This window comes from Oncorhynchus mykiss, chromosome 19, assembly GCF_013265735.2.
Source record: "Oncorhynchus mykiss isolate Arlee chromosome 19, USDA_OmykA_1.1, whole genome shotgun sequence".
NCBI classification, from domain to species: Eukaryota; Metazoa; Chordata; class Actinopteri; order Salmoniformes; family Salmonidae; genus Oncorhynchus; species Oncorhynchus mykiss.
In genome coordinates, this window is record NC_048583.1 from 28,231,266 (window position 1) to 28,256,622 (window position 25,357).

General features: G+C 44.6%; 1 protein-coding gene across 4 annotated transcripts in view; it reads right to left on the reverse strand.

Annotated features, from left to right (window-relative positions):
• plekhh1 (pleckstrin homology domain containing, family H (with MyTH4 domain) member 1) overlaps positions 1 to 25,357 on the reverse strand; it is a 63,554-nt gene that overhangs the window by 25,617 nt on the left and 12,580 nt on the right. For 2 of the 4 annotated variants that reach the window (XR_005037696.1, XM_036954593.1), the window contains exons 2-13: positions 22,103 to 22,318; positions 7,654 to 7,716; positions 7,173 to 7,325; positions 6,858 to 6,941; positions 5,901 to 5,982; positions 5,619 to 5,804; positions 4,922 to 5,523; positions 2,762 to 2,893; positions 2,371 to 2,583; positions 1,213 to 1,291; positions 821 to 912; positions 553 to 700 (exon numbers count right to left, since the gene is read on the reverse strand). Coding sequence is in view for 3 of the 4 variants with exons in the window: in XM_036954593.1 (XP_036810488.1) it covers positions 553 to 700; positions 821 to 912; positions 1,213 to 1,291; positions 2,371 to 2,583; positions 2,762 to 2,893; positions 4,922 to 5,523; positions 5,619 to 5,804; positions 5,901 to 5,982; positions 6,858 to 6,941; positions 7,173 to 7,325; positions 7,654 to 7,716; positions 22,103 to 22,255 (1,987 nt within the window). In the remaining variant the exon portion in view is untranslated. The remainder of the gene's footprint in view (positions 1 to 552; positions 701 to 820; positions 913 to 1,212; positions 1,292 to 2,370; positions 2,584 to 2,761; positions 2,894 to 4,921; positions 5,524 to 5,618; positions 5,805 to 5,900; positions 5,983 to 6,857; positions 6,942 to 7,172; positions 7,326 to 7,653; positions 7,717 to 22,102; positions 22,319 to 25,357) is intronic. The other 2 variants (XM_036954594.1, XM_036954595.1) reach the window with 2 other exon arrangements.

A 25,357-nucleotide genomic window follows, 5' to 3' on the forward strand; every position in this document is an offset into this window, starting at 1 on the left:
GAAGTCCGACTGACGAGTCTGGGTTTGGCAGATGCCAGGCGAACGCTACCTGCCCCAATACATAGTGCCAACTGTAAAGTTTGGTGGAGGAGGAATGATGGTCTGGGACAGTTTTTCATGGTTCGGGCTAGGCCCCTTAGTTCCAGTGAAGGAAAATCTTAACGCTACAGCATACATTGACATTCTAGACTATTCTGTGCTTCCAACTTTGTGGCAACAGTTTGGGGAAGGCCCTTTTCTGTTTCAGCAAGTCCCCGCAGCAATGTTCTAACATCTAGTGGAATGCCTTCCAAGAGGAGTGGAGGCTGTTATAGCAGCAAAGGGGGGACCAACATCCATATTAATGCCCATGATTATGGAATGAGATGTTTGACGAGCAGGTTTCAACATACTTTTGGTCAAGTAGTATATGTTTCTTCTTGTGTCAGGGACCAACAACCGATAGTTATTCCTAGTTGGAAGGCCGTTTACATTAAAATAAGCACCGGAGAACAGACTAAATCAGTGTCAGCGAACTATGAAGGATAACAACGCTGATGTAGCAATGCTCACCCCTCTTGACGGCGCGGGGGCTCCCAGGGGTGCTTCCCTTCCTGTCTGGGCCAAGGGTGGAGGTCCTGAGGCTGGCCAGAGAGCCACTGTCGTCCTCCGAACCAGAGTCATCATCATGCAGGGGCACACTGCTGATCTGAGTGGCTTTCTGCAGACACACACAGGAGCGACTTTTAGATATTCCTCAGCACATACCACAGTCCATAGGAAGTCGACATGTCCTTGTCAGTCTGTCACAATTCGAGCTACCGTAGAGTATGGTACTTACCCCTTTGAGTGTGGTATACACGGGCACACTGATGTTCTTGTAAATCAGGTGAGTGAACGGTCCTGTGGAGGGGTACTGCGGTAAGCTGGATCCTGCAGAAAGCACGAGATGTGTGTGATCCAGAGAGAACGCAAGGTGATAATTATAGCTGTGTGTCTTACTGCGTGTAAGTCCTATTGTTTCATCACAGCCGATTAAAAAAAAACAAGGTTTCCGTCCTTACACATCTCTTTGGAGAGCTCATAAAAGCTTCCCAGATCGCACCTGCACAGGTGTTACTTAGCCCGGTCTGCTGAGAGGATGTTACCATCAAAAGGAGCACTGACAGATCCCATACTGTAACCCCCCCACAGACACAGAGAGTCTTTTCCAACATAAGCAGGGTAACTCACCTCGTCCAGGACCTCTGGCTCCTGCAGTCGCCTCTGATACTCTCATCCCCGACTTGGCCACAGCATAGATACGGCTCTCCTGTAGAGCACATAGATCAATGTGCAAGCATGAGTGTGTGTTTGTGTTCCACAGATGTGGTCAAATATATTGGCAATCGAGCTCTCGCTCTCTCTCTCTCTCTTCTTACCCTGAAACTTACCACAGGTGAGATAGATTTGCAGTTGACAAGAATCACTTGCCTCCAACCAAATTCATTTGAATGATAAATTATTCATCATTCAATAATTTTTTTTGGGGGGGTCCTATGCACGTGTAAATCAAACAAATACACATATGAACAATGAACGTTTTTTCAATTCCAACTTATTTTAGAAGACATGGTGGCAGGGTGTCAATATATTTGACCTCATCTGTATAACGATACTTTGGCTGCTCTCAGCCACTCTACAGGAACACACACATACACAGATATGAGACAACTGCAAAAAACACTTATAAATACAGTATATATTACACATTACTCGTTACATTTAACAAAAGTAACGCATTACTTTACAATATCACTTGGTGTGGAAAGTAACATGGCATATTAGTTTGCGTTACTTTCATGAAAAAAAGATAGGTTACTTACTAACTCAGGTTTGATCACTAGCTTCTTTTACCTGTGGCGCTGCTTTCCTGTGCTAGTCTACAAGTACTGCGCTATATATAGATATAGATATATATCTATATCTATATAGGGGCTGTTTAATTAGCCATAATATACTGTACGCCAAACATCTGGACAGATTTCCTATCTTTTCATTCAAAATATTTCTCTCGAGCCACTAGTTCTGGTTAGAGACCACACACTTGACACTAGACGGGAAAGCCCTGCTATCACAGAAGTGATCCATGGCAATGATCAGCGGTGCGTCCTCTATACATTTATATGGACAGCAGCTGCTACGACATTTCTCTCCAAACAGCCTTTCTCCGCTCGCTCGGGAACTAAATGAGGGAACAAGTCGAGATCGGATCATGGAAACACAAAGCGACTGTAATAATATTACCCAACTTGAAAAAGTAACACGTCACTTTACTCCGTTGCTCATGAAAGTAATCTGATTACGTAACGCGTTCCTTTTGGAACGCGTTACCCTCAACACTGATCTTACCCAGGAGGGGAACCGGTGGAGAGGAGGAGTGGGGGGTTTCAGGACATCTGGGTCCAGCAGTTCCAGATCCTCAGCCAACCTAACAAACACTTGTTCCTTGGGAGGACCTTTGTCCCCGGCCCCCTCCACCACGCCCTCCATACCGTCAGGCAGCCCGTCATCTATGTCTGTCTCTTCCAGGACATGATTGCAGTTGGAAGGGGACACAGGGCTCTACAGGGTGCAGAAGATGCAAATACAACAAACAAATGCTACAATTGAAACTACATCAAGTGAGTGAGGTCAGGTCCTCTTTTTTTCCCCCGTTGTTACGTGACAGACGGTTGACTTCAGGCCCCCTCTCACTGTTTTTGTACAACAGGATAGAGTTGAGCAGGCTCCCTCTCTTTACCTGGGTGCTGGAGGCCATCATGTTTATGGGGACATTGATGTGGTGCAGCCGGTCCAGACCTCCAGGCTGGGGCTGGCTGTAGTGTTTCTTCACCAGCTGGACGCTATCGCGGGGGGTCAGGGGCGTCCGCAACTGTTAGTTCACAAATAAAGATGACATGACTGATTGAAATTTGATTGATAGATTGATGTGGTTCAAGTTCAACTAAGTTTATTAATGGGTTACCTCCCAGAGCGGCCATCACACATAGGTACAGTCAAACAGTGCAGGAATTCTTGAAAGTTGGGACAATCTTTGTCTGATTTTGTTACATTATTTGAGCTAAAAATTACATTTAGGGCAATTCTATAAGGGGAAAGATTTGTTTTTAGAATGTTCAAAATATTTTCGAGAGTATTCATTTCCATGTCGGCTCTATGCCTGGAAATGCCCTTGTCCGAAGCAAAGGATCCCAATTCTCCCCCCCAAAAAGTGTTTAGAATTCTAGAAACTGCCATTAATGAATATGAACTGAAAAAGGTCTTGTGTAGTTTCTTGTAATAGCTCTCTCTAACTTTAAGGAATATTTTTCTCTTCAGATGTGTCTTAAAATCCTAAATGAAATCAGGAATGAGCAGGGTTCGCTTCCCCATAAGTACCCCTTGTTCATGTCCTCACTACATGTCGTGCAACAAGATCACTCAAGGTCTGTAAAGTTCTCTTCATACCATTTTTTTTTTAAATCACCATGGTTGCAAGCAGAAACTGTCAACTCCAGCTCCCTAAAAATCGAATTTTGGTTCACATATGTTGATTTTAATGAGGTTTTTAGTCATAACGCCACTCTACATTGACACTTCTTTATGCCACTTGAAATGAAGAAGAAAAATGCCATTTTGTCAACTCTGTAAAATACAAACCCTGTCAGGTTTTTGCTTAACTTAAATTCTGTCAGATTGCTGAAAGATCTGATAGAATGGTTCAGTTTCACTGGGGATTTTAACAAATGCTTATTTTCATCTTTTATATTTAGAGGCGAAAATGTGTCTGTTTTGAGTATTTGTTGTCAACTTTGTCAACTCCGTCACTGATGGCTCCGTCACTGATGACCCCTAAGATCATTTTTACCACTGTTCTGCAACATATGCTTAAACTATTGAAGTATTTGCTGTGCTTGATCTGAGGCAGAATGTTTGCTTTATAAATGTTGATTCAAGTTCTGAATCTAGAAAAACATGCCTAAATACTAATGAAATTAGACCTGGAGCATTATATACTGAGTGCACAAAACATTAGGAACACCCTCTTAATATTGAGTTGCACCCCCTTTCGCCTCCAGAACAGCCTCAATTTGTCGGGGCGAGGACTTTACAAGATGTTGAAAGCCTTCCACAGGGATGCTGTTCCATTTTTACTCCAATGCTTCCCACAGTTGTGTCAAATTGGCTGGATGTCCTTTGGGTGGATACACACGGGAGACTGTAGAGCGTGAAAAACCCCAGCAGCGTTGCAGTTCTTGACACACTCAAACCGGTGCGCCTGGTACCTACTACCATATCCCGTTCAAAGGCACTTAAATCTTTTGTCTTGCCCATTCACCCTCTCAATGGCACACACACACACACAACCCATGTCTCAATTGTCCCAAGGCTTAAAACTCCTTCTTTAACCTGTCTCCTCCCCTTCATCTACACCGATTGAAGTGGATTAAACAAGTGACATCAATAAGGGATCATAGCTTTCACCTGGATTCACCTGGTCAGTCTATGTCAAGGATAGAGTAGATGTTCCTAATGATTTGGACACTCAGTGTATAGCGCTATTAAACAATACAAAAATACGTTCAGAGATTTGTATTACATATTAAGTTAGAATTAAACAATCAAGGCCTATGTAAATGTAAAATGAAATGCCTTTTACGGTGTCTGACGGAGAATTAGGAGGTTGCTCCTTTACATTGTGTGATAGCCGATACTTTGGTCTATCAAAATATATACAGTATTTCAAATGTTGTTAATACTAAGAAACAATGTGGGGGAAAAAGTACAGATCGTTCCGTTTTCCAAGAATCCCTGAGTCACAAGGAATGTACGACACAGGTGCACAGATACAAGCAAGGGAAAGAGCACTGTAATGACAGGTGATTAGGGCCACTAGTTAGGAATGTAGAACGTATCACACCTTGGGTAAGGTCATGCTGGTCCCAGTATGGGAGGGTAGAGCCAGGGTCTGGGCGGTGGTCTGGAAGGGGTGGGAGTTAGACGGAGAACGGCAGAGGAGAGGGCTTTTAGGGGTGGAGGTGGGGGTAGGGGTGTCAGGGATACTGGGACCCCCGTGGGTTGTTTCATAGGTGGAGGAAGAGGAGGAGGAGGAAGAGGAGGAGGAGCGGAGACTTTGGGAGCGGAACTTGCTGCTGAGCTCGTCCGAGGAGTGGTCTCTGGGAATAGCACCACCTAGTGGTTGGTCTTGACCTCGAGTGGTTAGAACAGGACTACCAGGTCCAGCCCTAGTCTCCCTGCCCCTGCTGCCCAGACAGGGAGTGTTTGACAGGGTTACTGTCACTGTGCCGTGGCCTGTTGTGTCTCTGTCCCCTCGGTCACCGCTCCGTTTACAGGGCTGCTCTGACCTGTCCCCTATGCCTGTCTGTCTTCCCCAGATTGTCTCCTCCTGGACAGGCGGGGTCCCTGGACATCTTGGGGGGTATAAGGGGCTGCAGGGTACCTGGTGGGTGTCGGTGGAAGGAGAGGTGGGTGGTCCAGGAGATGAAGGGTTCTCCAAGATAGCTATTGAACAAGAGGGGAAAATATAGTCAATCTAGCGACACAACTGCAGCTTTAGCAATATCACAACATGCTCTGTAGAACATAGGCCAACATACTATCAAAGTAACATAGGGTGTTACTATCAAAGTAACATAGGGTGTGCTCCATGGCTCTGTGCTGGGCCCCCTTCTCTTCATAATCTACATACTCCCACTCGGACAGATCCTTGTAGTTGTTATTGCGGGGAAAACAGTTGACTAGCAGCTGGCAAGCATCCAAGGCCTCTGGGCGAGGGTGTCTGTCTATTAAAACAGAGTGTGGCACTCTCAGAGAGTATTCTGGGTAGATTAACTGAATTTCCCATGAGTTTTGTACAGCTGTGGTGGAAGGAGGATCACCTTGGAGTTTGTCCTGCAGCATCATGATCTGTTCTGCCTGCTTCAGGTTGGACACCTTCAGTTGCTGGTTCTCAATCTCCATCTGAAGAACCGTACAGAAAGAAGATAACAATGAGTAGAAGTTTTGAGTGAATTGTTCTCATTGTCTTTATCAACTGATCATGACCCTATGTTTGTGTTCCAGTTGAAATAATGGCAAAGAAATCTTTGACTTGGCTGGTCCATATAGGATTTACATGTACTGTACACAATGCCAGTATTGTGATACTAAAATGTTCCTTGCCAAAAAGAGAACATACAAAGCAGGCTAAACTCCGATGGTCCTTCAAAAACAAAAATGCATCTGCATTATAATCCACATAATAATTCAAATGTCCTGTTGCTGGAGGATCATTTTCAAATCAAATCAAATCAAATTTATTTATATAGCCCTTCGTACATCAGCTGATATCTCAAAATGCTGTACAGAAACCCAGCCTAAAACCCCAAACAGCAAGCAATGCAGGTGTAGAAGCACGGTGGCTAGGAAAAACTCCCTAGAAAGGCCAAAACCTAGGAAGAAACCTAGAGAGGAACCAGGCTATGTGGGGTGGCCAGTCCTCTTCTGGCTGTGCCGGGTGGAGATTATAACAAAACATGGTCAAGATGTTCAAATGTTCATAAATGACCAGCATGGTCGAATAATAATAAGGCAGAATAGTTGAAACTGGAGCAGCAGCACAGTCAGGTCATTTTCCTCCAAACTGTCTCGAAAAGACGTCCTACATCTGTACCGTGCAAAGTAAACAAATGTGACACTGGGTGACAACACAAGGCTGTTTTCTCCCTACATTAGGACTATTTTCCTCAGGAAATTAAGTCCAATTCACGTTTTGTGTCCTTTTCTTCCTTACTTCATAGTATTGTGATACACACTGGTATCGTGACAACAATACTGCCTGCTGTATTTGAGCTTACCTCTCGTAGCTTGAATGTAACCCAGTCTTTGATATTAGCAGCCTTCTCCTCAATGATCTTAGCCTCCTGGGCTCTGACTAAGATCTATAGGCCAAGAAAACAGGGCTTTAGGGTTAGTCAGGGGTTTATCAAAACCCACATCATTATGAACATAAATGAACATGTATGTTCCTTATCTATGGTTGCTTCTCAAATGGCACCATATTCTCTATGTAGTGCACTGCTTTGGACCAGGGGCCATAGAGCTCTGCTCAAAAGTAGTGCACTATATAAGGGATAGGAAACCATTTGTGACTCACCCTATAACTTCCATACCTGTTTTTCCAGCTGCACCTCTAATCTCTTTATCACAGCATCTTTCTCCTGCACCTGATTGGTCAGCTCCTGGTACCTTCTGTACAACGAGTTCTCTGATTCGCTGGGTTGTAGCATGTTTGCAGATTTCAGCTTCTCTTCCATGACTTGGACCTGTAATAGATCATTAACTACAGTAGGATTACATGCTCACAGACTCGCAAGGTAGACGGGAATAAGCGGGCTCTTTCTCTGACTCTCGGTAGTGGAGACAAAAAAAGTCGAGCCTCGATAGATATACGGGGCATAGTGCGGAACTTAGAGGAACGAGAGCGAGACAAAGACAGAGGAAGAAGGTGAAGGAGAGAGAACGTTCTGAACATCTCTTTTGACTTGTGTGTAGTGGAGACGAGCCTGACTCTGGGCAGACTGTGCTGCGGCGACTTGAGGCGACTGAAGCTTCTCCAGTAACTGAAGCCGTGGTTTTAAAACTCTGCCGTACCCGTTTCTCGGCGCTCTCAGCCCGTTGGTCAGACTCTGTAACCCTCTGCTCCAGCTCTTGCATCTAGGGGACAAAAGGGTTGCCATGGTTACTCCTTCTTACGGGTCAGCTGTGTCAGTATGGGGTCCAAGAGGGTCACTGGAAAATCCTGTGTGTGCGTGTGGTTGTGTAAGAGAGAGTTTGCACTGCCCTCCTTTTGAGGGGTAACTATTGAGCCTCCACAATCACAATTGTTAGCTCTAGTGCTTACACAAACTCAACAACTCAACTCAGAGACGCTGCCATGCACAGGTTCAGACAAGACACATCTTGCAATGTAGGCTAGCACACACACACACACACTCTCTGTTAGCTCTATAGACCACGAACAAATACACACTCTGTTAGCTCTATAGACCACAAACAAACACACACACACACACACACACACTCTCTGTTAGCTCTATAGACCACGAACAGACACACACTCTGTTAGCTCTATAGACCACAAACAAACGCACGCACGCACACACACACACACACACACACACACACACACACACACACGCACGCACGCACGCACGCACGCACGCACGCACGCACGCACACACACACACACACACACAGGCTGTTAGCTCTATAGACTACAAACACACACACACACACACAGCTGTGGGGGGTCTGGGAGAGAGGGGAGAGGGGGTAGAGGAGGGAGGACCCTTGGTTTGTCAACTTTTATGAGAGTCATTGCACGATACCAATTCAACTCAGACATTTCTCTTCACAGCATGCAATTCTACTGAACAATAAAACCTTGAACGTTATCAGGCAAGGTCATCAGAGGGTTTTCAGGAAACACTGAACCTAACTTCATCCTATAGTGGAGGGTGGTCCCGAAATTGCCATATACTGAGCTCATCAGAGGGGGCTGTGTGTGTCTGTGTATTTTTTGGTTTTACTATCCTTGATGGGACCTCACAAGGATCGTAAAACAAGGTAACGGTGGGGACATTTTGACAGTCCCCACAAGGAAAAAGGCTAGTTTAGGCTTAGGAGTTAGGTTTAGGGTTACAATTAGGGTTAAGGGTTAGGGGTTAGGTTTAGGAGTTAGGGTTAGGTTTAGAATTTGGAGTTAGGTTAAGGGTTAGGTTTAAGGATAGGGGTTAGGGAAAATAGGATTTTGAATGGGAATCAATTGCTTGGTCCCCACAAGGATAGTGTGTGTGTGTGTGTGTGTGTGTGTGTGTGTGTGTGTGTGTGTGTGTGTGTGTGTGTGTGTGTGTGTGTGTGTGTGTGTGTGTGTGTGTGTGTGTGTGTGTGTGTGTGTGTGTGTGTGTGTGTGTGTGTGGGTGGGTGTGCGCGTGTGACGGGAGTCTCGGAGGAATTATCTGTGGTGAGATCAGATGTTTTTACATTTCTAGAGGACTGGTACTTCAACACTGGAGCATGATAAGCTAAACATAGAGCACAACGATTGAGATACACGTCAGTTAAAGCTTAGCTGTGGAAACCTCGCAAAGACTGCCTCGACCTCTGACATTAATACTAGAAAAAGGATACGTTTAGCCCATATACAGTTGAAGTCGGAAGTTTACATACACTTAGGTTGGAGATTTCTTGTTAACAAACTATAGTTTTGGCAAGTCGGTTAGGACATCTACTTTGTGCATGAGTGATTTTTCCAACAATAGTTTACAGACAGATTATTTCACTTGTAATTCACTGTATCACAATTCCAGTGGGTCAGAAGTTTATATACACTAAGTTGACTGTGCCTTTAAATAGCTTGGAAAATTCCAGAAAAGGATGTCATGGCTTAAGAATCTTCTGATAGGCTAATTGACATAATTTGAGTCAATTGGAGGTGTACCTGTGGATGTATTTCAAGGCCTAGCTTCAAACTCAATGCCTCTTTGCTTGACATCATGGGAAAATCAAAAGAAATCAGCCAAGACCTCAGAAAAAAATTGTAGACCTCTTCAAGTCTGGTTCATCCCTGGAAGAAATGTCCAAATGCCTGAAGGTACCATGTTCATCTGTACAAACAATACTATGCAAGTATAAACACCATGGGACCACGCAGCCGTGGGACCACGCGCTCAAGAAGGAGACGCATTCTGTCTCCTAGAGATGAATGTACTTTGGTGCGAAAAGTGCAAATCAATCCCAGAACAACAGCAAAGGACCTTGTGAAGATGCTTGAGGAAACAGGTACAGACGTATCTATCTCCACAGTAAAACCAATCCTATATCAACATAACCTGAAAGGCCGCTCAGCAAGGAAGAAGCCACTGCTCCAAAACCGCCATAAAAAAAGTCAGACTACGGTTTGCAACTGCACATGGGGACAAAGATTGTACTTTTTGGAGAAATGTCTGATGAAACAAAAATAGAACTGTTTGGCCATAATGACCATTGTTGTGTTTGGAGGAAAAAGGGGGAAGCTTGCAAGCCGAAGAACACCATCCCAACCATGAAACAGCATCATGTTGTGGGGGTGCTTTTCTGCAGGAAGGACTGGTGAACTTCACAAAATAGATGGTGTAGGAAAATGATGTGGATATATTGAAGCAACATCTCAAGACATCAGTCAGGAAGTTAAAGCTTGGTCGCAAATGGGTATTCCAAATGGACAATGACCCCAAGCATACTTCCAAAGTTGTGGCAAAATGACTTAAGGACAACAAAGTCAAGGTATTGGAGTGGCCATCACAAAGCCCTGACCTCAATCCTAAAGAAAATTTGTGGGCAGAACTGAAAAAGTGTGTGCGAGCAAGGAGGCCTACAAACCTGACTCAGTTACACCAGCTCTGCGAGGAGGAATGGGCCAAAATTCACCCAACTTATTGTGGGAAGCTTGTGGAAGGCTACCCGAAATGTTTTACCCAAGTTAAACAATTTAAACGCAATGCTCCCAAATACTAATTGACTGCATGTAAACTTCTGACCCACTCGGAATGTGATGAAAGAATTTAAAGCTGAAATAAATAATTCTCTCTACTATTAATCTGACATTTCACATTCTTAAAATAAGGTGGTGATCCTAACTGACCTAAGACAGGGAATTTTTACTAGGATTAAATGTCAGGAATTGTGAAAAACGGAGTTAAAATGTATATGGCTAAGGTGTATGTAAACTTCAGACTTCAACTGTATGTATGTGCACTGTTTTTGACCAGGGCTTACAGGGCTCTGGTCAAAACTAGTGCACTATATAGGGAATGTGATGCCATTTAGGAAACAGATTTAGTCACTCACGGCTGGATTAACACTGACTAAATCTAGGGGAGAAGGGGGGGAACAGAGGGAAGGAGTGGGCGTAGGGTGTTAGTGGTTAGTGGTGAAGTGACTCTTCACCTCAAGGTCAAAAACCTTGAGAAAGAGTCCAAAGAAAGGCATTACTGGCCGAGTGAGAAAGGAGTCAGAGAAGTAAACAAAGTCTTCACCACACATTAACCAGTAGTAAAAAGCATATGGTTAGCAAGTCTCTCAGGAAGATTTTAAGCAGGCAAAGATGACAACGAGGGGACATAGGAGGTACTTATCAAATGGAATGAACATTAAAGTATCTGACACATCCAAGTAAAGCTTACTACAAGCTCTATGGAGACGCAAGATTCAGAGTTTTTTCAGCAAACTTAACATGTGTAAATATTTGTATGAACATAACAAGATTCAACCACAGACATAAACTGGACAAGTTCCACAGACATGTGACTAACAGAAATTGAATAATATGTCCCTGAACAAAGGGGGGGTCAAAATCAAAAGTAACAGTCAGTATCTAGTGTGACCACCAGCTGCATTAAGTACTACAGTGTATCTCCTCCTCATGGACTGCACCAGATTTGCCCGTTCTTGCTGTGAGATGTTACCCCACTCTTCCACTAAGGCACCTGCAAGTTCCCAGACATTTCTGGAGGGAATGGCCCTAGCCCTCACCCTCCGATCCAACAGGTCCCAGTCGTGCTCAATGGGATTGAGATCCGGGCTCTTCGTTTGGCCATGGCAGAAGACTGACATTACTGTCTTGCAGGAAATCACGCACAGAACGAGCAGTCTGACTGGTGGCATTGTCGTGCTGGAGAGTCATGTCAGGATGAGCCTGCAGGAAGGGTACCACATGAGGGAGGAGGATGTCTTCCCTGTAACGCACAGCGTTGAGATTGCCTGCAATGACAACAAGCTCAGTTCAATGATGCTGTGACACACCGCCCCAGACCATGACGGACCCTCCACCTCCAAATCGATCCCGCTCCAGAGTACAGGCCTCGGTGTAACGCTCATTCCTTCGACGATAAACGTGAATCCGACCATCACCCCTGATGAGACAAAACCGCAACTCGTCAGTGAAGAGCACTTTTTGCCAGTCCTGTCTGGTCCAGCAATGGTGGGTTTGTGCCCATAGGTGACGTTGTTGCCGGTGGTGTCTGGTGAGGACCTGCCTTCCAACAGGCCTACAAGCCCTCAGTCCAGCCTCTCTCAGCCTATTGAGGACAGCCTGATCACTGATGGAGGGATTGTGCATTCCTGGTGTAACTCGGGCAGTTGTTGTTGCCATCCTGTACCTGTCTCGTATGTGTGATGTTCGGATGTACCGATCCTGTGCAAGTGTTGTTATACGTGGTCTGCCACTGCGAGGACGATCAGCTGTTCGTCTTGTCTCCCTGTAGCGCTGTCTTAGGCGTCTCACAGTACGGACATGGCAATTTATTGCCCTGGCCACATCTGCAGTCCTCATGCCTCCTTGCAGCATGCCTAAGGCATGTTCGCAAAGATGAGCAGGGACCCTGTGCATCTTTCTTTTGGGGTTTTTCAGAGTCAGTAGAAAGGCCTCTTTAGTGTCCTAAGTTTTCATAACTGTGACCTTAATTGCCTACCGTCTGTAAGCTATTAGTGTCTTAACGACCGTTCCACAGGTGCATGTTCATTAATTGTTTATGGTTCATTGAACAAGCATGGGAAACAGTGTTTAAACCCTTTACAATGAAGATCTGTGAAGTTATTTGGTTTTTACAAATGACCTTTGAAAGACAAAGGTCCTGAAAAATGGACGTTTCTTTTTTTGCCGAGTTTATATACGCTCCGGCATTCAACATACTTTTGAAAATGGAGTCATCTCTGGGGGCAGTGTTGTCGTTTGGTTCCTTGATCTGATCTCCAGTATATCTGATCATCAGAATAGCCAAATATAATCCCAGCGACAGTTCAAACACTAAACCAACCAAAAATAATCCAAGTATTAACTAAGAAGAAGCTACTGGAGCCAACTAGCTAGCCATGTGCTTTTTTTCTCCGTGACCAAAACACGATGATGTTGTATTTTTAGCTGATATGGGAATAAATACATAAGCAGCATGGGATAATGTTTTAGGTTACACCGGCAAGGATACAAATATTTGCCAAGGCATATTGTTTTAATTATAAATCATATTATTTCACATGGAGATGTGGGGAGCTAAAAAGGCTAACTAGCGTGCTATGTTTTTAGCCAGTCTAAAGCCAGCTAGCCAGGCTGCCAGCTAGCTACTACTAGCTAGTGAAGTGACTCTTTCACAAAATATTATGACAAGAAGAAAAACCTTTGCTGTCGCCCCTTTGTGAATGTGTATGCTGCTCACGAAATCCCACTTTACCCACGCGAACGCATGTGGATCAACGGAGTGGAGCTTGTAGTAACCTTTAGAAAACAAAGGAGGTCAGAGCAGGTTAGAAGTTGAAGGAGCTGGGAAAAGGAATCAACTTGAGTTATGGGATTGAAGGCTGACAGTACTGTGTTTTGTATGTGTGTGTGTGTGTGCTTGTGTGTGTGCTTGTGTGTGTCTCTAAGTGTGTGTGTGTGTGTGTGTGTGTGCGTGCGTGCGCACATGTGTCTGCAGGGCTAACAACAGGTGATCAACAGGTGAGTGCCCCCAGCCACTGACCAGACAACTACAGTACAGTATCTCAAGTATCCAGCAACTGTTGTTCACTCTGACTGACTTCAGAATCATATTTCTGATACATTTAATACAATCTCATATTTCACCAAGTACCTCAACCAAGTTACATGTAAGAGCATAGAATCTAAGATGAATCTATTTATTAAATGTTTATTTAAATGCTTAGTATTTCTTTGTGTGGAAGATAAAATAGCCTAGATTTTTTCTTGTGTTTCGAAAGTTGAGCTGAGTTGTAAATGCTGTAAGGTTGGAAGGTGGGTCGGGTGATGGTATTGTACTCCTCTCCTCTTTTAATACTGAGGAATCCAGAGGGGCTGATAGTATCCAGGGAGGGAGGTGGACAGAGAGAGTGACAGACAGGATAACAGACTGGACGAGACACAGCGGGTCATCTCATCCACCAACAGCTGATAGCTTCGTCATAGACAACAGCGCAGTTAACATGCTGCAACTATCTTAAGAATCTGGACATGAGTAAACAAATGGAGAAACTAGGTCACCTTTGTAACCTCGGTTCTCTGAGAAGATGAGATGTGAGATGCCCCACAATGGGATTTGCTGATAGGAGGATCACTACAAGAAGAACCAATAACACAACGTCTGTCGGAGACCCTCTGGTTATTCTCGAGCATGTCTCTCTTCTTTGCCCTCTTGCGAGCAGAGAAATGCGCTGGGACATCTCACTCATCCTCAGAGTACAGGGGGTTACAAAAGTAACCTTGAGTTCTCTTTCAAATACATGTTTCGATGTCTCACAATGGGTTATGGCCGACTCTCGCATCACAGACGTGGTCTCCCGAAGCCAGGGTAGTCCCAACAATATCACCTCTCAGAGCAGTGGTGTCGTTTAGGGTATACGCAGGTATACACGGGGTACCCACTTAATCTTTCAGTGGGCATTGCGTATACTCACTTCTTAGTCCCCACAATGTGTGTTGAAGTAGTGTAGGGGAGGTCTACGCCGTATCAATTAATAAGGCTGATGGAACAGATCAGAACGTTTCGCTTACAATGCTGACCTATTATTTATTCACATTTTAGGCCCGGGGATGTGCACGCGGCGGTAGGCCTACACCCAAATGTTCCAAAATAACATTTGTGGGAAAACACCGTTCTTAAATGCGCTCCGCACACGCGAGCGGTTTCATGAACAAAGATGGAAAGATCTGTTCTAAATTTAGAAAGAGGGGAGATCTAAAGATGCAACAACTATCACGGGTTGATAATATGACTAGGATAATGCCTTTGGCTGCTAGACAATGAAAGAAAGTTGAAAGAAAACCAATAAGTACAGGAGAATGCATATGAGGAAGTCTGTAAAATAATTGCATCCAGGTTTCTATGGTGGGATTTTGGCTATAGGCTACTTTGAAGCAACGTAAGACATGCCTCATTATAGGATGTAAAACGTCCAGGTTTCAAACAATTAAGTAACAGGAAAAAATATAGCGGCGCTTATGACAGAGGGAAAGGCTTTCCCAAAAACCTTCTCAATTAAATGTTAACTAGCTACAAAGTCGCCTATGCCTACCTGCCAAAATTATATCATGATGATTTGCATCAATCCAGTGGCCATTTGTTTTGGAAACGACATCTCATGTGCTACAGAAACACCCCTAAGCAAACAGCAGTGCCTGTGCACTTGAATTGAAGAGTAATTACACACGGGAAAAAAAATCTACATTTATTTCCCAGACCTCAAAAATTGTCTCTTGATGTGGTTTAAGCATTGCTATTGACTTAGACCGCCCAATTTGTTGTTTTTCTATGGAAGTGTGACTTTGAGAGCAAAAACCTGAAAGAAATGTGAAAAATAAGAAATCTGTCAATTTCTCCTGACTCAGTTGAGTCTCATTTACTGTATCTGTTTCAATAGTAGGCCTACTATTAACCTACTTGCACAGTACAGCTTGGGTTGTTGGCCTGACTCTGAAAGACCAATATAGGATTTATAACTGTTTCTCATAAAAACTTTCACACAGGATGCTTTTCCTTTTTTTTATAGCTAAATTGAAGTGTACCCACTTCTCTAGGCACCACTCCACCACTGCCTCAGAGGCTTTGTCACTGAGGACAGGATGCACCAACAAAGGTGCAGTGACATCCAGTTGGTAAAACCTCATAAATGTGTGAGAGGTGGCCCAACATGCTGTATCGCAAATCTCTCGCAAAGAGATGCATTTGAACAGTGCCCAAGAGGTAGCCATTCCTCTAGTGGAATGAGCCCTCAGGCTGTCCGGGGTCCATAAACAATTGGTATTATAAGACAATTATAATAGCCTCCACGGTCCAATGGAATAGCCGTTGACGAGAGAAGGGCCGACCCTTGTAGGAAGGTGCCCAAAAAACGAAGAGTTGGTCGCTCTTACGTAATGCTCTTGTTCTATCCAAGTAAGTGTGCAAAGCATGTTGTGGACACAAACTGTAGAGACGATTTTCTCTTCCGTAGAAGAGAAGAGTGGCGGGTGGAAACCAAAATCCAATTAAGTAACCCTTGGATAACCCCGGGAAAACTGTAGGCACGAATTGGGGACGGACAGTGCGTGCAGCTCACTCACTCGCTTTGCAGGTCTGCAATCAGCAAAGCAGTTTTAATAAGGGAGAGATATGTAAATACGCTCCCACATTCAGCACGCCTGAGACAAGTCGAGCGTAGTGAGAGCAGGTGTGCTCTGCTTCACAGAATAATATTGACAGCTTGTCTGTGTAGACGCAGAGAGCGAGTGCCACCCGGGCAGTTGATGCATGCCACCACAGTCGTATTGGATCTTTCTTTTTCTTTTATATTTTTCCTTATTATTTTGTCTTTTTTATTTTATTCACCAATGTGTCGGAGGAAACACCGTGCACCTGGCAGCCGTGTCAGCGTGCGCCGCGCCCAGCCCGCCACAGGAGTCGCTAGAGCGCAATGGGACAAGGACATCCCTGCCGGCCAAACCCTCCCCTAACCCAGACGATGCTGGGCCAATTGTGCGCCGCCCCCATGGGTCTCTCGGTCGCACCCGGCTGAGACAGAACCTGAACTCCAACCAGGATCTCTAGTGGCACAGCTAGCACTGCGATGCAGTGCCTTAGACCACTGCACCACTCAGGAGGCCCTAGGATGTGACAATTCTGAAGGAAAGGCTGAAAGTGTTTCAATGAAAGGAACAATGTCAGCAGTATGAGGCAGTTTATAATAGCATGGCGTAACTGTGGGGACCCCAATCCGTTTACTGGTCTTCCTTCGTAAAACTGTGCCCCCCCCACACCGTGAGTGTGCCTGTTATAACCCCTTTCCTCATTGATACTAACCGTAGGGGAGTGCCTGAATCAAAGATCGAGGGGCTTCTCCAATGTCGGACAGCCGAGAGACATTCTGTGGTCACCCTTAACTTTCGATTGAGGTGACGTGGTGTGCACAGATGTTGGGCAGATACCCAACGCTGGAGGTCTCTCATCCTCAGTAGTCTTAGTGGTACTACGGAGATGAGGGCGCCATCAACTCCAGCACTTTGAGATGCGTACTGAACGTGACCGAGTGCACCACTGTGGAACAGAGGAGAGAATCCAACGTGACACCTAGGTATTCTACTCTCTGTGTGGGCACCAAACAGCTATTTTTTTCTGGTTGATCTTGAACCAGAACTCGAAGAGGTGGGTTTTAAGGGAAACCGTGTCTCACACGGTTGGCTCCTGTGTCGGGGAGCAAAGCAAATAATCATTGATGTAGGCGAAGACTCTTCGTCCCCTGATACTCGGGGGTGCTAGAGCTGTCCAACACACTTGCTGAACGTCCGTGGAGCGTGTGCTAGCCCGAAGGAGACAGCGAGATATTTATAGGCTGTGCCCTGAAAGGAAAACCTGAGAAGCGTCCTGTGTGCTGGTAGAATGCTAATGTGAAAATAAGCGTCCTGTATGTCGACTGAAGTGAACCAGCTGCCTGGACGAACAGAGTGAGACAGCATGTTAAGCGTAAGCATACGGAACATGAGCTTCCTCCAGTTGTGTAAAGCAAAATAATTTAAAGTACTTCTCAAGTAGTTTTTTAGGTAATCTGCACTTTACATGACTATTTATATTCTTAACAACTTTTACTTTTACTCCACTACATTCCTAAAGAAAAGAATGCACTTTTTACATTTTTTCTGACACCCAAAACTACTTGTTACATTTTGAACGATTGGGTTGGTCCGCGGTCAAAACCACTGTTACCCATCCTGCATCCCTAAATGGTTGTGTTGTTCGACTTTGGGCTGATATTCTCTCATGAACTTAATGCAGTGAGGCTAAACCGGTCGGTCTAGTTAACACAAACAAGTGAACGTAGAGAAAGAGGAGAAAGGTAAAAGCTAAAAAAAAAGCTAAAAACCTAGCTAATTAGCACAATGCCAGCTGGAGAAAGCATGTGCTTTCTTTGTCTCTCAATGAACAAAGCATCGCTCTTGACAGTCGAGCTGTGAAGCTAGGTCAGTCAGTCTACTCAACGCGTCACGAGGGAAAGTGGGTTGAACTAAATGAGAGAGGAGAGCTAGCATTTTTACAGTCTGGCTAGGTAGAAAAGCTAGTTTGGTGGTTTAGCTGGCCTTGCGGAAATGGTTGCTGCAACATTTTTCCATAAAACTGAGCAATTTTGATCAGCAGTGCCACCTAGTGGGCAATTATTTGGAATCTTCCAATCAGAGAACAGATATTGGTCATGTGATGAGTCTGCCATTCTAAAATATTTTAGAAAACATGGCAGATGTTTTTGAGCTGAGTTGAGAGAAAATCAACTACTGTTGTGAATATGTTGGCCATTCACTTCTCAAATGTTTCCTCATTACAATATTTGATAATAATGCGTTAATATACTGTACATAATGTATTCAGTTCGTCATGTTTAACTGACAAAAATATCCAGGCTGGGGTGCATGCTAATCGATTAGCATGCTAACCTAAACTCATGCTAAGTCATTGGGACAAGCTGGCAAATTCACTAGCCTTTTTTGTATGTTTAAAGGTACAACACATAGGATTTTTGCTTTGGAATTTCAGAAATTTTTCAAAATATATATATATATATGAAGTGTCTGCAGTAATAGTGAAATGATAGTGTTTCACAGTATTGGGATATTTTCCTATTGATTTCTCCCGCCGGAGCAGCATCTGTCAAAATGGGAAAGCTGTTCTGACTTTGTGGTTGTGTTATCTAGTGGAAATCGCTTGGTCCTTTTCTGGTTGCAAAAATTCTATACTGTTTGCTCAATTTCAGTTTATGTGAGAAAACAAGCACTGATTAGTGTAGGGAATCATTGTAACGTCTAAATGGCTGTGACATTTCTTTTCAAGTACAAAAAAATATATATATATTTTTTTTTACAGCTGTCTACTCAACGCGTCACGAGGGAAAGTGGGTTGAACTAAATGAGAGAGGAGAGCTAGCATTTTTACAGTCTGGCTAGGTAGAAAAGCTGGTGGACCAAAACTAAAAAGTAAAACATTCATGCACCATTCTGTAGGAATTCCTGCACCTGCAGGAACCCCTCTTCATACTTATAGTGGTCCATTTTTAAGCTAGGCCTCCAGTACACAGGCAGGGGCGGGGGCGGGGCCACGGGCGCTCCAGTACAGTAGGTGGTGGTATTGCCACATGCAGGAATGCCCCGAATTACGAGCCCCAATCACAGGCTATTGAGAAAGAGAGCGAGAATAACCAGCGGTGGGGCGACTGGCAGGGAAGGACTCGCCGCTTTTGCCACTCAACCCGGTCTGTCTCCCTGACAGGAGTTGTGTGATTGGTTCCTCCTGCAGTGATCCGCCTATCAGGGAATCCCATAGTGAGACGTCGAAACGAGTATTTGAAAGAGGGACCTGGAAATGCAGCTAGCAGTAACACACATCTAAGAATACTCCCATGAACGTATGCCTGCATTCTACACCTTTTTTGCAGACCCTCAGAAAGCTGCTGCTGGTCTGTAGGTTAGCCATACCTGCAACTTATACTATATTGTCTTAATACCAGAGAGAGAGAGAGAGAGAGAGAGAGAGAGAGAGAGAGAGAGAGAGAGAGAGAGAGAGCGCAGGCTGTTCTTCACCAAACTCCAACATCCATCTACCTCAGTGTTTCAGCTGCAACTGACTACAGTATAATCATTAACCCAGTGATATGGCTGTTAATGGTTAGTGAGAGCCATTGTTACTGTTGATGGTTTAGTGAAAAGTTGGCTCAATCATTAAGTGGACATCCAGAGGTCAACATGTTACATGAGGAGAGATAGACAAAGGGAAGATGGGTGGGAGAGACAGAGAAAGAGTCCTTTCTCTCTAATCTTCCAGTCCAAAAGCTTATTTCAGGTTTCTTCCCAGTGAGTCCAGTGAGACCTAATTTGGTTGGAGAACACAGCTTCTAGTCTCCCTTGCACTATCCTCATCCTATGTTTTTAGGCTCCACACGTTTGGTTCCAGCACTATAAAATCAACAAACTAACCCAACAAATCATGTTTATATGTGCAGTGCACTCAGAGCCAGTAGCCTTTTGCCTTCTATAGACTTCCTCTCTGGGGTGACCATTGACCTGCATCACATGATAGAGCACGTCTCCACTTCTTAGGGCCATTAGGAAGACATTCATAGTTACATGAATTTCTTCCTAAGTCCACATGCCTAGTGTTTACTTACTGTAGTCAACCCATCACTAATAGAAAACAGCTCTTCTATAAAGAGCAAACAAGGCATCTTTTACGCACACACACACACACACACACACACACGCACGCACGCACGCACGCACGCACGCACGCACGCACGCACGCACGCACACACACACGCACACACACACACACACACACACACACACACACACACACACACACACACACACACACACGCACACACACAAGGCTGGTGGGTGGAGGTCTGTGTTGTTGCTGAGTGTGTTCTCTCTGGGGAGGGGGAGGGTGTTGAGTGCTAATCGGCCATGTTATTGCTGTTTGGAATGATTGCCTCACGCCCCTGCCACATACACGCGACACCGACAGACAGACAGACAGAGAGAGTGAAGAGAGAGAAGAGAGAGTGAAGGTAGAGGGCTGATAGGTTGACAATAGACAGAAATGAAAACCCTACAGAGGCCACTGGGCAACAGAGAGACTTTATGATCTTATCATTAATCCTAAAGTTGCCCTGTAAACATCCGGCTGACTGACCTACAGCAGGAGGATAAGGGGTGAAACTTAAAATGACAGTCCTCCTTACCAAAACAATGCAAATATACTTGGTTTTATACTCCCTTACAGCTAGCAAGAAGCAGTCCCAGAGCAAAATGACTAGGTTATCCCTTTTTTTATATACTCTGAACATTATTCAAATATTTTGAAACAAGCAAGGAAAATGTTTGTTTCATGTTACAATTAAAAATGTGAAGAACTATCCCTCGTAAATGTTGCTATACTGTTCCTGGAAGGATTTTTATAAGGAACTTTCTCAGAACACTTACGCAGGAGGTTGGTGGCACCTTCATTGGGGAGGACGGGCTCGTGGTAATGGCTGGAGCGGAGTCAGTGGAATGGTATCAAATACATGGTTTCCATGCGTTTAATGCCATTTCATTTGTTCCGTTCAAGCCGTTCTTATGAGCCGTCCTCCCCTCAGCAGCCTCCCTGATACCCACACACACACACACACACACACACACACACACACACACACACACACACACACACACACACACACACACACACACACACACACACACACACACACACAGCACAAACCACACACACACACACACACACCTGTATTTTCCCTCAGGCACTCATTCACACAAGTTTACTTGCTTTCATGCAGGGCTGTTTGGAACAGACAAGGAACAGACAGTTAACCATTTGTTGCAACACAGAGGTCAATGCAGCATGACAGAGTCTAGAGGACGACAAAAGGGATAGGAGGAGGGAGGTTGTAGGTGTTCATTCACAGGTAGTCTTTTGTGTCAGTGTGGCAGCTGGCCAAGGAGGAATACTCAAAGAAAATGTTCATGAACCAGCTGGTTCTACTAAATCAACACAAATGATCATCATCATAGCATAACCAGATCCCACACGGTCTGTGTCTGTTGGCTGTATAATGGTAAACAAACAGTGCATTTTGGACATAGTACAGTTCATTCATGCACAACAAATCAATGTCAGGTTAAAACACACACTGGCAAGGCTGCCCCGTGGGTGGGAAACATAATCCGGTACTTTATGTTATGTGATGACAAAATCATGTAGATTTGGGTACAACTGTTTGTTCTTTTCCATCAGACCAGCGTTTCTTTATCCTGGTCTTGTGGACTCAAATACAGCTAAGTGCACCGTTTGTTTTTGCCCTAGCACTACACAGCTGATTCTACTAATCAAAGGTTTGATGATGTGTTGATTAGTAGAATCAGGTCTAGTGCTAGGGCAAAAACAAAATGGGCACCTATTTTGGCCAGGATAAAGAAACACTGCCTTAGACAGTACACAGTAGCAACGGCACGTGATGGTGGATACACTACATTACCCATGATGCCCCCCTCTCTCACCTTCTCAGCCAGCAGCTCTCGGATCTTCCCCGCCTGCAGACGGAACCTGAGCAGCTGCATCTCCAAGGCAACGCAATGCTTCTGCCAATCCACGCTGCCGGCTCCTCCTACAGAGCCTGCTCCCGCCCCGCCACTCTCCAAGACGTCCGCCATCTTGACCGCTGACCGACAGACGGACAGAACTCGCAGACTGGTAGCCGACCGACTGACCCGGACCTGCCAAACAACACACAGTGATTAACACAAACACACACACACACACACACACACACACACACACACTACCCTGGTCAGCTCAATACACAACATTACAAATGCATATTAAACAGTATTAAGCAGACACAACACATAGCACCACGTCTCTCACACAAAGAGATGTCAAGCGTCAGGCCACAGGAATGGATGAGCAGATAGCTAAAGATGGAGCTTCTTAATAATACTGCAGGACTAGTGTTGGGGGTACAGCCAGATCACCCGTGGTACAAGTCAGTATTCGACGTCCATCCATGTCTGAGGACAATGGGAGATGATGTGGAAACCAGACACTTGGGGCAACAGTGAGTGCTGTTACTTTCAAGCAGGTTTTACTAGGGTTTTGTGGCCAGGGATGGTGGATGGGTGTGTAAGCATCTGCTTCTGTTTCCAAAGGTTGCATGTTCAAATCCAGCGATAGAAAGTTGTTTTTAATATTTTTGTTTTAAGCCTATCCCAAACCGTAACCATTCAGAGTTAATGCCTAAACTTAACCTTAAACACTTTGAAATGTGACGTTTGGAACAACTTCTACATTTTACGTTTGACAAACATGAATGAACTTCTAATTCTGACGTGAGCCTGTGAGAGATTGTTGGGGGGGGGGGGGGGGGGGGGTAACGACTTACAAAAGTTACAACTGTGGGTAATTTGAGCTGGATCCTGCTGGATCATCACCTCTCGGCTTCGTTCTTGAACCTATTTGCCAGGATTCGGTACCGCTTGTGGCAAGAACAATTTTTTTCACCGAGAGGTGAAAATTTGAATAAAAGCGACCAGAGTTCAGTCAAGTTGACTACTCTGTAATTCTAATGCCCCCTAAAAAAAACATAGTGTGAAAATGTAGATTTTCAGCCCGTTCCTGATATTGCTAGAATTGATTTGGGTTGGTCGGCCCGGGTGTATGGTTTGCACAACATTGTAGCATAGAGACCAATGTGTGGCCCATTGCTGCGGTGAGAGAGAGAAGCATGCATAGTCGCAGAACTAGAATGAGATTAACTTTCTATTATCTCTCTCCCTCTCTCTGTTCTGATAGACATGCGCCTGCAACTACCATCTCTCTATAGAATCATAGCTGTGGGAAGGGTACTGCAGCACCACTGATAAATTGAAATACATTTGCCAAATTTATAGAATTACTGCTGTCTGTTCAGAAAGAAATGTAATAATTCAGAATACTACACCAGGAGTAGGCCTATAATTTAGCGAATTAGTTATTGTGACAGGGTAGGAACCAAGGTGATGATCAGTGTTTTCGAGTGGACCCTATAATCTTTGGCTATATTACATCTTCATTCATATAGCCAACATATTCATGCTTTGCCTATTGCTCTTTGATTTAGAAAATACTGTTGCACAAACAACATGCTAGTCAGCTAACTAGCGATTAGCATTAGTGGCTAACACGATTTACCTTAACTTGCAAAGAAAATACAAAACTAGCTGTTTGCAGATGTAAGAAACACAAACAAATATTGTAATTATAGAACGCCGGTGGATTTACATTAAGATCAAAGTAGAAACCGCATCGTTGTCACCAACATTGTTGCATGTGCTGCATTGACCATGCAGACTGAACACAAGTGTCTCGTTGTCAAGCAACAACAAACGCACTCCTTGAGTGACGGGGGCGGGGTTAGGTCTGTGTGGAAAGCCGCATGGAGAGAGAGAGAGCGGAGAAGGATGGCTCAAGTAGCGGTGTAAACTATAAAAAATGGACGTTAAACACGGCGCATTACATTTAACAAACCAACCATTAAAATGCCATTGTAGAAGGTAAAGTAAAAACCCAAACCGGTCCGTGCATAAATACCGGTTGTTTCAATATGCTTTGTATTGTGGTCACGACACACAAAGATAGATAGTTAAGCAAACTTTACTAGGCATGTTGTCAGCCAGCACATGAATGTAGTAAGTAACAACTGGTTTCCGTTTCCTGTGTAACATCAATATGAGTAACATCAATATTGCTACATGTTCTCTTCTCTTTCTTTTTTTACAACAAGGGGAGACTCCACCTAACTTTGGATTGTAAGTCCATGTCTGCAATAAACTGGAATGTGAACTGAATGTTTGTTTACTGTCTCTGACTGTCTATTAATTATTATCATTTTTTACCTTCACACAAATTCTTTCAGATGTACAGGTCTTCGGATGGCCCTACCAGACCTTGCGTGGGGAGTGTTGATTACATCAGGAGGTGCTTGACCTGAGATGTTTGGATCTTCTTGTTGAGGTGCAGCGTTCATCTCTAGGTTGTGTTCAGCACCCTGCCGGGCGTCAGCTGGTGCTCCGTTTACTGGCTCTGTGCCAGGCTCCTCAACAGTGGGGAAATCCTCCTCTATTTCTCTACTCTTCCTCGGGTGTCACCTGTTCGTCCTGAAGACTTGTCCCTGTTCTGTCTTCACCTCGTAGGACCTTTGCTCCACAGGTCTGACTACTGTGGCCCTCTGCTACCACTGTTTCTGTCCTGTGAGTGGCTGAACTCTCACCCTGTCATCTCGTTGCAGCTCTGTGAGATCCTTAGCAGAGGTATCGTAGTACTTTGCCGGTTTCTGTTGTCTGTCTTTGAACTTCTCCAGCTGACAGTTTGCCATCCCCGGTCTCAGAAGATTTTCACTCATTATAAGTAGTCTTTGTACGTCTTCCCATGAGCACCATTACAGGGCTGCTGTCTTTTCCTTGTGACAGGGTATTTCTGTGATCCAGCATGGTCAGGTATGGGTCAGCACCTGCTCTCTTTGCTTTTGCCATCAGTCTTTTGGCTGTTTTCACTGCCGATTCCACTTTCCCATTACTTTGATGGTATCCTGGAGACAATGTTTTGTGTGTAAAGTCCCAAGCCTTGCTGAAACTTTGTAACTCGTCTGACGAGTACTGGGGACAATTGTCTGAGTAAAGGATGTCAGGTATCCCATAGCGTGCAAAGTGTGTCTTCAGTTTTCGAATGACCGTTTTTGACTGCGTGTTCTCCAAATGGTCCACTTCCCAGAAGTTGGA